Below are 14,062 nucleotides of genomic sequence, written 5' to 3'. Positions count from 1 at the left end.
CACACGGGCAAATGTTTCGAAAATCCAAAGAATGACCAATAGAAGAGCCAAAAGTGTACCAACAAAAGCGAGAATAGAAAACCAATAGAAAGAGTCAAAAGTCTAGACAAATTAATGCTTAACTTTGGGCCTAAACTTTAGCTTGTCTTATGCATAGGGCTGGTTCTGCCACTTGGTGTCGATCAGAAAATCAAAGGTTAGTACGTCTCGAAGCTACATCACCAACACAAGGTCTAGTAACTCCAAGCTCCATCCGCCATTCCCCCTTTCAAGGATCTCCGCTTCTCCAACCTCGATTCGCACCCTCAAACACGTCCATGGAGGAATTACGAGACCAAATGGTCCAAATGACCCAACTTATGAACCAACTGAGAATGGAAAACGAATCCTTAGCAGCCGCGCAAGCCAAAAATGACCTCGATAAAGAGAAGAAGATCGAAAAAATGGTTCTGCAGAAAACCATGGGGAGCAAGTATTTCTCCCTCGATCCTAAACCTTTTCCCGGCAAACTACCGGAAAAGTTCAGTTCATCTGACTTACCAAAGTTCAAAGCCACGGACAATCCCCGTGATCATCTCTTGAGCTTCGTGAATGCCATGAACTTGAAAGGTGTGGACAAGTCCATGTATTTGCCTGCCTTTCCTTTGTCCTTGGAACCTGTGCCACTCAAATGGTATTACCACCAGGACCCTAAGCTCTTCCCCACTTGGGAGGACTTTGTCAATGTCTTCGTCAAGCAATACTCGTCGAACATGGATTTTCAAGTCACCATGCGCGAGCTAGAAGTACTCTTCCAAAAGAAAAATGAAGGTTTCACGACCTATTTTGCTAGATGGAGAGACCAAGCGGCCCAACTAATCAATAGGCCTCCTGAAACAGAATTGGTCCAAAAGTTCATTGACAACCTAGACCCAGCTTATAAACAACACCTTAGGTACCTGGGCCTTGATACCTTCAAAAGGGTTTATGATGTAGGAATAAAGAACGAGGATGACCTTGCAAAAACAGTACAAAGCAAGCCTGCATACAAAAGTAACACCTACAACAGGGGCCACACGCCTCAAGCCCAAGAGGTCCACGCAGTAGAAGAAACCCCAACCCGAAGGAGCCCCGGGAGGTGGACCCGAGACCGAAAGTTTGCCCCACTCGGGTCGACTCTAGTACAAGCCTTCTAAAGACTAACCAAACAAGGAAAACTAAGGCCCATAGGCCCCACACCCGACCCTCCATTCAAAAAAAAATACTGGGTCGAGGGCGCCCGCTGCGAGTTCCATCAAGGAAATGGGCATGATACTGAAAACTGCTGGAATCTAAAAAACACGATCCAGGATATGATAGAGGATGAAATAATACCCCTCCCTAACGTTGGCAAACCCAACAACAACAAGAGCCCACTCGGCTCTTGTCACATCTCTCTCGATCAACCAGAAAATATGAACTTTGACCCTACGGTGTATATTACGCCCCAAGGTGCACCACTCGCCATGGTCCCTATGGATCAAATCGAGAGAGAAGTGTGCGGTGTGTGGGATGATGATGCTGAAGATATCTACCTGTCCCAAGTATCGGGCCAGGACCTCTTTAGTGAAACTTGGCCCGGGCACTCTCCCATTGACACCACCCCTCAAGAGCCCGAAGTTGACAATCTCACTCGGTCCGGAAGGGTATACCAGCAGGATATTCGCCCACCTCCCGTGCGACATCCTAGTCAGACAGACTCCTAAAAACGTGCGGCACACCACCGTCGCAGAAGTCATCGAAAATCCTCTCTTGAAGCAACTAAAAAGAACCAAAGCCGAGATTACCATCTGGGATCTCATGTGCACTTCAAAGGAACATCGTGAAAAACTTATTCGCTCACTTGACCTCATCTCAGTCCCTACGGACATCACACCTGACTCGTTGGTTAGCCACGTCACGAGAGATGTTGAGGAAAAAGCAATAGTTTTTACTGACAAAGACTTACCTAAAGAAGGAGGCGCCCACAACAAGGCCCTCTATCTAGTGGTTGGATGCAAGGACAAAACATCCCCCTAGCACTCGTAGATAACGGTTCAGCGGTAAACGTTTGCCCATTGCGAACCGCCCATTGCTTGGGGTTAGGAAGCGATGACTTCCAAACCTCCACGCAGGGAGTACAAGCTTATGATAACTCTCGAAGGCCTGTGTTGGGAAAAATCAACCTCACAAGACAAACCGGGCCCGTGGCACGTACCATGGAGTTTCAAATAATCGACATCAAGCCCACTTTCAACCTCCTCTTAGGACGCCCTTGGCTCCATGACTTAGGAGGTGTGGCTTCCACCCTGCATCAAATGGTTAAACTTAACCATAACGGGGTAATTCTAGAAATACGCGCCCCCCCTCTCGACGTCAGCTGTACTATGGTTGGAACAGCCGACACTGCGGAAGACCTTTACGATTTTCAAGTGGATGAAGCCATCCAATTCATTGAGGACTATAATTTAGCATTTCTAGATCCGCGTGCATCCCAGGTCATCCCTAAAATATTGCTAGCTCAGGGCTATTTCCCTGGAACTCCATTGGGCATAAGGAAGAAGAACTACATGTTCCATCCCCCACCCAACAAATCTACTCCCTTTGGCCTAGGCTATGAACCAACGGGGGAAGATATTGCTGATCACTTGTCTAGGCTACGCCTTAAGCCAGCCAAGACAAAACGAGCCACCCTCCTTTCCCCATATCAAAGAACCCTTAACGGTATGTTTGTCCGGAAAGGAGAAGAACACTCATGATGTGACTTCCCTGAACCCTTCGTTCAGAATGGCCTGCTAAAGCCTGAATTCGAAGTTTTCCATGACTGTCATACTTTGTATGAGGCACCCCACCTCACTAAGACTGAAACCGCTGAAATGTTGGACAACCAAGCTCTATGGACATTATTTAACGAATCGAAGCCTATGGAGGACGAGACTGTGATGACTACCCTAGCTCTACAAGATGAAAGTTCCGATCCAACTCGGTTAATCACTCCTACATCAACACTAGAAGAGGCCGAGAATGGATGGGTGAAGACATGTCAGTGGGTCAACGCAAAGGGAATAGAGTTTAAAATGAGTACAGGCGAAGGACCAAAGTTCTATGAGACTAAACCCAAGGCTTGAGCCGTAGAGATCACTTTAGCAAAACGCCTATTAGTTCTTTAGATGATAGAAAGAATAAAGCCCCAGACATGGTCCTAAGAACCCCCCAGAATGTTGATTAATTTATTTTCAGTGTGTTTTGCTTACTTTCCAAATTAATAAAGGCGTAAGATTTCTCCTAAAATATTATTCTAACACTAAACAAGCACTAATCATATTTGCAAATATAAAATCAATAAAATATAAGGAAGCGGCCCACTTTAGGCCCAATAGCAAGGCCCATTCGGTCTTGAATCGTGACATCGAAACCAATTCTCGAAATCCACAAAATAAACCGTACCACCCCCTTCATATCTCCAAGACATAAAGGTCAACCCGTGCAATCATAAAACTCAACCCATGCAACCCAAAGAAATCAAAGAAAATCAAATCGAAAACAAATGCAAATGTTGCTTAAAAAGGAAATTAATAAAACGTAACCCCACCATACCCTTCATTAACAACACGCACCTCAACCCACCCAAAAAGCCTACGCAAAGATCTTCATATCTTCCGCACCCTAACTCCATTTTCAGAGCCGTTTCGAGTCACGAATAGAAAAAATTAATCCGGACGAAAATGCGTCTAACGCTAACAGTCCAAAAAGCTTCCAAAATAGCGTCAAAATTGATTCCTGACGAACAAAAAGTAAAACAAAACAAAGAAAAAGAAATAAATGCAAGAACATGTCAAGGAAAAGAAGCAACGCGCCAAGAAACTTGCCCCGGAATCATTTTCAGCGCCCTAGGCTGGGCGCCGAAATCTTTAACGCCCCAGCCGGGGCGCTGAATCTCTCTGCTTGCCGACTTTTGCCCAGAAGTGCTCATCATTTTATCCGCACATACACGGAAAAATAACGAACACTTGGGGGGTACAGCACGTATACGCACCACAAAAAAAAACACATGAAAAAATGACGCGCAAAAAAATAGAATGCACTCAAAAAATAAAAACAATTTTTTGCAATTCGGCAAAGCAACAGATTAAAAATAAATAATAAACTTCACTTATTCTACCGTTTTAAATAATATGTTTCCATCTCAGAACATACTTAGCGAATTCGGCATCCTAGAATCTATTTTAGCTAGAACTACGCGCGACCTAATTCTAAGTTAAAGTAATTTAACAAGGATACGTAGGCAATCCTGTTTAGGGATTCCGTCCAATAAAATAAAAAAAACGTGCATAAGTGTTAGAAATGAGCAAATAAAAAAAGAGAAACAAAAGGAAAACAAGAAAAATAAAATCACGCCTTTATTAATATTTAAAAATAAATAAGAAGGAGAACAAAAGTGCTGAGGAATGAAAAACAAACCTAACTCAAATAAATAAAGGGCACCTACACCCTAACAAGAACTACACTACTCGAGTTCTTCCGGATCATCAAACAAAGTCTTGTAGCGGGCAATGTTCGCAGGGTCCACCTCCACAGGCTTCTGCGCTGCCCCTATATCAATCTCCATAAGAACAGGCTCCTTGACACTAACTTCCAAGGACGCCAAGGCCTCAGAAACATTTTCAGTTTGAACAGCTATAGCCCGCTCAGCCTCAAGGGCACAAACAATGGGAGGGGAAGGATTATCAACATCAATTGGATTAGCCACTGGTTCTACTAGGGGCTGAACTTTCCTAACCCATACATTATTCCGGCAACGATCTCCGCGAGAGCTTGCATTTCTTTTGTGAACAGCAGGCCCCTTCATGTTAGGCACCTTTTTAGGCCTAGAACTGGAACGGGGAGGAACTTCCTTTCGCTTTCGATCAGGACGAGCTTTTACAATCTTAATACCATGGTCACGACTTTTACAATCTTAATACCATGGTCACGAGCTTTTACAATCTTAATACCATGAATCACGGCTCTCATACTTAGCCCTACCTCGAGGTATCAAAAGCTCAGTCGACTCTTCATTTCGAGCCTTAGTTCTCACAGCCTTATCATCGGAACTCATCCACAACTTGTAGTTTTCAGAAAGACCCACAAAGCCATCGGCAGCCACGGTCCAACGCGGGAGGCCACCATAATACTTAGCCCACGCTTGAACCCTCGCTTCGGAAAAGACCGCTACTTTAGGTGGTACCGTATCGGAAAACGGGATAGTCTGCCATAAGCTGTACTGTCGCATGACTAGGTAAGGAAAGATGTAGATGGGCCGAGATAACCCCAACAAAGAAACATAAACTAATGCCTCGGAACCCCCCGTCATATTAGTCAAACCCCACCACGGTACCACCCACTTAATAGAGCATATGCCATGAGTAAAATAGGAGGCCCACTCGGCCTCGTTCTGGCCTTGGTGCAAATACTTTCGGTTACCCAAGGCTATAGGGCGATAACGTTTAGGATCGGCGGGAGTTTCTAAAAGCCTGAGTCGTTCCATGAGCCAAATCTGCAAGAAAACGGGTACAATCAGAAAAATAATAATGCCTGGGAAGCACTTTCAACGCCCAGGACCAGGCGCCAGAATATACGACGCCCAGCCCTGGGCGCTGTAAATCAGCTCCAGGCAGGGGCCAACAAAAAAATAAAAAATAAATATATATGCGCAAATAAACGATCGATTACCGGCAGCAATAGGGGGCTCCCCTTAAAAATTTCAGACTTGGCATCCTTCTTTAACTCATCCGCACTCAGCAACGTCTCGGCAACGACCCACGGCATAATGGAATAACAACTCTCCATCTGGCTAATTAAGGGGAACAACCTTATTTCACCGAACTCGCCATTATTATTCGACAGTAAATAGTGCTTTAACAAGCAGAATACCAATGCTCGAATATTCAATTTTGTTCGGTCATATTCTTACTAGGTCTAAAATGGTGTTTCACAAGCTTTGCCAAATTAACCTTATCACCCACAACGATCTCAGCAAGCATGTTAGCATCTAGTCCTAGGAAAGCCCCTATGGTTGTTTTACCCTCTTCAACAGTGCCAGGGGTAGCAGGAGTAGCATTGGTAGGATAACCAAGGATCGCGGCAAACTCATCTGGCAGAGGGCATACTTCATTGCCCCGAAAAACAAAAACATGGTGATCAGAATCCCAAAAATCTAGGGCCGCATACATAAAGTTATAATCAATATTAATTTGTTGTAAGCCTAAGAATGCCTCTAAGTGGCCCTTTCAACAAAGCCTTTTCGGTGGGATTAAGGGCTCTTAGCCAACGCCTAACAACTCGTTGGAGGGAGAAAGGAGGAATCGACATGGCAAGAATAGGGAAGAGTAAAAGCTAGGAAATTGTGAGAGAAAGGAAGATGGAGAGTGTGAAAAAGAAAGACGTACTTGACCCCTATATATACACGAAAGCATCAAGTGACGTCCTGATCCCATTCGGAAACGTGTTAAGAAATCCGGAATTAAGAAAAGAAAACTGTCGAAATAGCATTTCCAGCGCCCAAGGCTGGGCACCGAAATTATTAACGCCTTGCCAGGGGTGCCGTAAATCTAATCCAAGACCCGGACCCTTCAAAACGCGGAGCAGGAAAGGACTTAAAATCGTGCGAGGCCCTGTTGTAATCAAGATCAAGCCCAAAGCACCGTTAGAGCCCGAATAGTGAAAACAAATGTTAAAGCTTGTCGAAACTTAGACTCATCTCAAGAAAAATATATGTATGTTTTGATAAGGCGATACAGAAAAAAAATAAGCAAAGTCAATTCTTCGAAACACAAAAAAAAAATCAAGTCGTTGGTTTCTTAAATTAAAAAACGTTTATTTGTCAAAAGATCAAACCGGGCCAAAGTGAGCTCGATGTATTAATTGTCAAAAACTGAAGCACTTTGTCGCCCGGAAAATGGAAGTCGCACTCCATGACTTCATCAAAGTAGCATACCACTACAAAGATCGTTCGCACTTACGAGCACGATCCCAAACGCGATCAAGAACATTACAAAACGCGTATCCACAAGGAACCTCTTTGACAAGAAATGACCGTCAAGCACAAATGCTTGGGGGCTCGAAAGAAAATAAACATTTCAAAAGAGAGTATGCAAAGTTAAAACAACATTCCCAGACTACGCTGTACGAAGTCCCGTGTTTGGATAATCTCAAAAGATAAAACCAGATTACGACCTCAAGACAAAGGTCGTCGTTGATACTTATACGTAGTCCCCTAATCAAGGACCCAGGTAGCGGAAAAATTGAACCGTAAAGACTAGCTCAAAACCATGAAAGATGATGACTGCAAGACAATGGTCCGTCTAAGCACGTTGCCAACCCACATTCAGGTTGCAAATAAATCCGAGCATCCCTCGAAAGAATTCGCTCTTACAAGAATGAATAAAAAAGAAAATCTCAAAAGAAATCCCAAGAACAAATGAAATAGGGACTTGCCCACCTCAATCGGGCAAGATCGCGCCACGAACCGCGCGGGTCCCATATCGAAAAGACGAATCCAAATTCGTCCACTTCTATCGGACGGGGCGTCCACCCTCAGCGGACAGGCTCGCCCACCTTCAGCGGGCGGGGTCTGCGTCCCTAACCACGCAGGTCCTCAGTTATCGAAAATGAAATCTTCAAAAACACAAAACAGGCTCGCCATCTTCAGCCGGCGGGGTCTACGTCACAAACCGCGTAGGTCCTTATTTTCCAAACATCAAAACAGATTCTTCCACTTCTATTGGACGGGGCGTCCACCCTCAGCGGACAGGCTCGCCCACCTTCAGCGGGCGGGGTCTGCGCCACTAACCGCACAGGTCCTTAGTCGCTGCAGCGATAACTTTTTCTGGTTTCCCTTTTCCAAAAGTCAAAGGATTGGTTTTCCGTTTTCCCAAAAAAAAGCGATGTGCTGGATTTTCCTTCGTTTTACGTCCTATAAAAACAAGGGGGTTTTCCCGTTTAGCTAACCTTAAAAATGAGAATCTTTTAAAACGTTTTACCTCGTGATTGGGCTTGGCCAGGCCTAGTTACACTTTATAGCTTTGATTTCGAAAACATCTTTAGATACTTTCAATGACAAAGTGAGGGAGTTTCTATACTATCGGTTAACAGATTCCAATGACACGTGAGGAATGTGTTAACACTTCAAGTGATGACCCTTAAGTCAAATGTTATCACTCGGGGGCTCGTGAGACCCTCGCAAAACAGGTCACATACACCATGGCTTGTGTGACGCACTCCGTCTAGTACTTTGACCATCGCCTCATCCCGAGACTCAATCAAAGTGGGGGCTAACTATAGACACCTACTTTTGTCCCCATTCCCGAAAGGGAAGGTTCGATGATGAGAACATAAATCTCCACTTGGCAACGCATGTCATATAAAATAACGAATCTCTATCACCTTTTCATTTCAGCCAAAACTGCTATTTATGGAAACCTGCTAAGAATGGTAACTGCCGTAAAAGGTAGTTGTTAAAAGTGGCAAAGTCATAAAAGATAGAAACCTGTTAGAATTAGGTGTTGCACTCCAACATAAATCCTAAAAGAGATAGAATTTGCAAAAGGAATTCTATTCCTGGTATAATTCAAAAGTAAGAGTTACGTATTAATTAATATCCTAACGAACCTAGAGTTCGTAACGGGCCCAGACGCATTCCGTCATAAAGTTAATACGCAATAAAAAACTCGGATAAGTCTCAAAAGCCTTGCGTTCTAAGAGTCCAGATCTGACAAAAAACTCGGCCTAGATCCCATTTTCAACGCCTGGATCTGGGCGCCGAAATCTGGATCTTGGCGCCGAAATCTTCGGCGCCCAGCCCTGGGCGCTGAAAATGCCTGGGGCCGTGAAGTCTCCGAATTCTTTTTGGATTCGTATTCTAAAAATCTATCTTTCCACAAACTCTTTCCCTATAAATACAGCCTCAAAACCGACGTGAAGAGGACACACAACACACAATTCCATAACCTGAGTATTGACTCTAGCCTTAAGCCTAGACTATTGCTCAGACTATTGCTCAGACTACCGCTAATCTTGCTCTTATACTTACCAGCTTCAAACTTTGGTTAAATATATCTCCATTTTACCCTTTTGTAGTATTTTAAATGTAAAATAGTTTTTCCTTTCCAGTTACTTCGTTCGTTAATCGCAAACTTTATGTTATTGTCTTTGAGTTTTTTCTAAAATAAATTTGTTAGAACAACACAATTATGAGTGATCCTCAAAATTTCATGTTATTCATACAATAGTATTGCTACAATTTTCACATGTACTAACTGTACGGGGTGTCCTACCGGCACCACTGGATACCGGCAGAACTTCCCGTAGGTAAAGTTTAACCTGCAGGTAATCTGGTTGTCTTAGGTAAACAACACCTACCGGCATATTTGAAATACCTTACCGGCATTATCAAGAGGACGGCCAACCAACGATCGATCAACCAAGGGTCACTATCAACAGGTCGCTATCCCACCACAAGGGACCCACTTGACCGTACCCTTGGATTGGTCTATATAAGGAGCACCTCATTTATTGCTATGAGGTACACAAACACTTAAACACACTTCTTTCTTACTCTTTGATTATCTCTTAATCACTTCTTAATCCCTCTGTAATCTTACTTAGGCATCGGAGGGGGGATGCTCGAACCACCCCCGAGGCTAGTTAAGCTATTATGTTGTGCAGATACCAACCGACACTCTCAACAGGAATCCAGCATCCCACAGTCAGTTGTTCTCATCCCACACCCGGAACAATTGGCGCTAGAAGGAGGGGACCTTATCCCTAGCAACGGTAAAACAGTTAGCATGGATCTCTCACTCAAAGATAGTAAAAAATCAAAGAAAAATCAGGAAAAAGCGACAACTTCTTAGTCAGCGGGAATCACCAAATCTCAGGTATCACCCGTAAGCCTAGTGAACCCTTTACAAGCACAACCAATCATAAACCCAGTGATAAGAAACATACCTATACCGGCACAAAAAGGATTTCACAGTAGAAGATGATGACGAATTAGAAATGGAAAGCCATATCAGGGAGCAACCAGCAACACCCCTAGAGCAGACGCTGTAGGAGCGCCTGTCTCCCCTGTCGGAGATATTCACGGGAGAACAGTTAAAAACATTGTCGGCAGTAATGACCGCTTTATCAGAATTACCCGCCACCCAGCAACCAGGTTCAGTCGGCAGTCTTAGAAAGACCAAGTCGGCAAATCCCCACCTGCCTGTTAGAGATCTCTTATCCTCCCTCAACCAAGAAAACACAACAGAAAAAAGAAAACGCCCGGACCCACAAGAAAACGAACGGCCTGAAATAGAAAAACACACCATCTCAGAGTATGAGCGTAGAGCGTCGGTACTACAGATACCCAGGCGGCAGAAAATCCAGCCAAAAGACTCTCCCCTGTGCTGAGAAATCCTGGAAGAAAGGATGGAAAAGATAAAAATCCCGTCAGGGAAATACGATGGAACGACGGATCCGGAGGATCACTGCACCACCTTTGAACAACACATGATGCTGTACACAGATTCTGACGCCATGTGGTGCAAAGTGTTCCCGTCCACACTCTTAGGAGTCGCAGCGAGCTGGTACAAGGGCATAGAGGCTCAATCCATTTACAGCTTTAGACAACTGCAGGCGGCATTTTTGTCACGCTTTGTGAGCAAGCAAAAGAGAAAGAAATCGTCAGGAGAATTAATGTCGTTTGCTCAAAGAGATAGAGAGCCGTTAAGAGACTATCTCACCCGCTTCAATAATGAGTCAATCACTATCCCCAACCTACAGCAGGAGGTTGCGGTTCTGGCTTTGATGAGGGGAATGCAAGAGTGTGAGTTCAAGAAGTACCTCAGCCGGAAATCATACACTAATCTGGGCGATGTCCTACACAAGGCAAATGAGTACATCAGGGGGGATGAGATGATGAAGATCTCCAATGTAGCCATGGCAACCGGCGGAAATGCCGGATACAATCCAAACTATAACAACTCTCAGGCGGGAAGAGGAGGAAACAACTTTCACCAGAATAATAATCAACAACGGGGAAGCCAGAAAAACCAGAACAATAGAAATGTCAATCCCCAGGGGTAGAGACCTCGGCAAGATAGAAGGGAGTCCCGAGGAATCTTTCATAATTACACTCCGTTGAACACACCACGGACAACAATTTACAACATAAACAACAAGATGGACGGTTGGAGAAGGCCGCCACCAATGCAGAGTAGGGAAAGAAATGTCAAAAAATTTTGCGACTTCCATAATGAGCACGGCCACCTCACAGAGGACTGCAGAGACCTCAAAGATAACATTGAGGACATGGTTAGAAAGGGGTATTTTTCGCAGTATAGGGCAAGACAAGGAAACGGTAACAACAACTCGGCAGGAGGAAACCCTGCCAATTCATACCGGCCACAACAACAGCAAAATCAACAACAATATCCCAGAATCGAACAACAATATCAGCCTCCCAGAATTGAGCAAAGACCACCGGAAACCAGTGCCAAAGCAGAACAAAGGGATAACGGAAAAAAAACCACCCGTATATGTGATCTCTGGCGGCCCAGTCCACGGAGGGACGATAAGCGGCGCCAGTAGGAGTTTGGAGGAACACAGGCACATGGTAAACTATCACAACACAAGGGCGTGGCCGAGCCCACCCAGCATACCAGTGATGACCTTCTCGGAATCGGATTGTAGAGGCATCATTTCCCCACATGATGACCCATTAGTTCTAACAATTGATATAGCAAATGCCGATGTGAACCGAGTACTGGTAGACGGAGGTAGCTCAGCAAACATCATATTCTGGGAGGCATTCAAGCAATTGCACATACCAGAGGAAGAGCTTCAAAGGGTGAACTACCCAGCAATCGGTTTCTTAGGATCTACAGTATATCCAGAAGGTAGCTATAGACATCTACTTTTGTCCCCATTTCCGAAAGGGAAGGTTCGATGATGAGAACATAAATCTCCACTTGGCAACGCATCTCATATAAAATAACGAATCTCAATCACCTTTTCATTTCAGCCAAAACTGCTATTTATGGAAACCTGCTAAGAATGGTAACTGCCGTAAAAGGTAGTTGTTAAAAGTGGCAAAGTCATAAAAGATAGAAACCTGTCAGAATGAGGTGTTGCACTCCAACATAAATCCTAAAAGAGATAGAATTTGCAAAAGGAATTCTATTCCTGGTATAATTCAAAAGTAAGAGTTACGTATTAATTAAAATCCTAACGAACCTAGAGTTCGTAACGGGCCCAGACGCATTCCGTCATAAAGTTAATACGCACTAAAAAACTCGGATAAGTCTTAAAAGCTCCGCGTTCTAAGAGTCCAGATCTGACAAAAAACTCGGCCCGGATCCCATTTTCAACACCTGGATCTGGGCGCCGAAATCTTCGGCGCCCAGCCCTAGGCACTGAAAATGCCTGGGGCCGTGAAGTCTCCGAATTCTTTTTGGATTCGTATTCTAAAAATCTATCTTTTCACAAACTCTTTCCCTATAAATACAGCCTCAAAACCGACGTGAAGAGGACACACAACACACAATTCCATAACCTGAGTATTGACTCTAGCCTTAAGCCTAGCCTCACGCTGCGAAATTGATCCGGCGTTCTGTCGCAATCGACCCAAAAGTCGAACAGAACGCATCCTGCCCCTTGTAGCTGATGAATTAAGCCTAAATACTGGAACACTGCTTAGAAACCCGAGATTCGTTAAATAAAAGGAGAAATAGCAAAGCCAAGTTGTTAGTTTTCTGAGAACCGTAACGCACCTCTCAAGGGTGCGTTGTAATGTGCCCCTTATATGATTTAATCGCTTTCATCACCCTTTTATAAAATTGTCAAACTATTAACTTGATTGATCTATCACGCCTAATAAGATAATACCTTGGACAATTGAATTATCATGCTAGGTACCTTAAATCAATCTAAATAAGATAATCACGATCGATTTAGTGTTATGTGTTGCATATTGCTAAAATCAATTCAGAATAGTTTAATAGTTTAACGCATGTCCCTTCAATTATTTATGCTGAACTAGTAAGGATAACCTGCCTCTGGAGTTATCGATGAGCACTCCTCTCGGTAGTTACAGTCCCCCGAACTCTCAATATCTGCCCTGCGGGTGTACGTTGAGCGATCACCACACCAGGGATCACAAGGGAACCTATGGTCGTCGTGGTCGAACATAATTGCACTCCCTTTATGTCACGATAACCGGGTTTTGTCAGTTTTTCTCATTGTCGTTAAAAACTGAATGGCGACTCCTATATTACTAGTCGATTGGGTGTAAACTCACAAGAAATCTAACTACACTTGATCTGACGACGTCACGCCCACGAGGGACGAGGTCATGCATTAGCCTCGTGCTTTTTCGACCCCCTCACAGTAGCATACGGCTGCCAGTGAAAATCGGAGAAGGATTTGAGATGCGAGACCTCATGGTGGATTTCCTAATCATCAAAGTGCCAGCGGCCTACAATGTGATCATCGGCCGCCCATTCATACACGACGCGCAGGCAGTGGTCTCCACCTATCACTTGACAATGATATATATGTCGAACCTGGAAAGGCCGGCAAAGATAAGGGGAAGCAAGATCCTGTTACTTGACTGCTTTGAGAACACCGGGAAGAATGGTCCCAGAAGTAAACCTGACTACTGAGCGGACAAGGCAAGAAAAAAGGCCGGAAAGAAAGAACACGACGAAAAGAGGTCGAACTGACCTAGACATGGAACACTTTGATGAAAGGCCAGTAACAGCACTAAGACCAATGCCAGATGGTCTGACGGAGAATATTGAGCTGAAGGTCGGTCGGCAGGATAGAACGGTCGTAATTGGTACAGAAATGGGGAGTGACATGAAGGTCAACCTCATAAGCTTGCTAAGAGAACATGCTGACATCTTTGCATTTTCAGCGGATGAGATGCCCGGTATCGATCTAGACATAATGGTCCATCGGCTAAACGCCGACAGAAACGTTAGACCAGTGCGACAGAAAAAACGCAACTTCTCCACGGAGAAAATGGCATTAATACAAGAGGAGG

At 44.3% G+C, this 14,062-nt stretch overlaps 1 protein-coding gene across 1 annotated transcript; it reads left to right on the top strand.

The window, feature by feature from the left end:
- Positions 1-10,446: 10,446 nt before the first annotated feature.
- On the top strand, positions 10,447-11,103 carry LOC130467291 (uncharacterized). Its single transcript, XM_056835763.1, has one exon. The coding sequence runs from the start codon at positions 10,447-10,449 to the stop codon at positions 11,101-11,103; it is 657 nt and encodes a 218-aa protein (XP_056691741.1).
- The last annotated feature ends 2,959 nt before the right edge of the window (positions 11,104-14,062 follow it).

The sequence above is a fragment of the Spinacia oleracea genome, chromosome 2, assembly GCF_020520425.1.
Source record: "Spinacia oleracea cultivar Varoflay chromosome 2, BTI_SOV_V1, whole genome shotgun sequence".
In the NCBI taxonomy this organism is placed as follows: domain Eukaryota; kingdom Viridiplantae; phylum Streptophyta; class Magnoliopsida; order Caryophyllales; family Amaranthaceae; genus Spinacia; species Spinacia oleracea.
This window is presented reverse-complemented; position numbering and strand designations above follow the sequence as displayed.

Coding starts and splice junctions, on each gene's coding strand:
- LOC130467291 (XM_056835763.1), top strand. CDS start 10,447: ATGGAAAAGATAAAAATCCCGTCAGGGAAATACGATGGAACGACGGAT.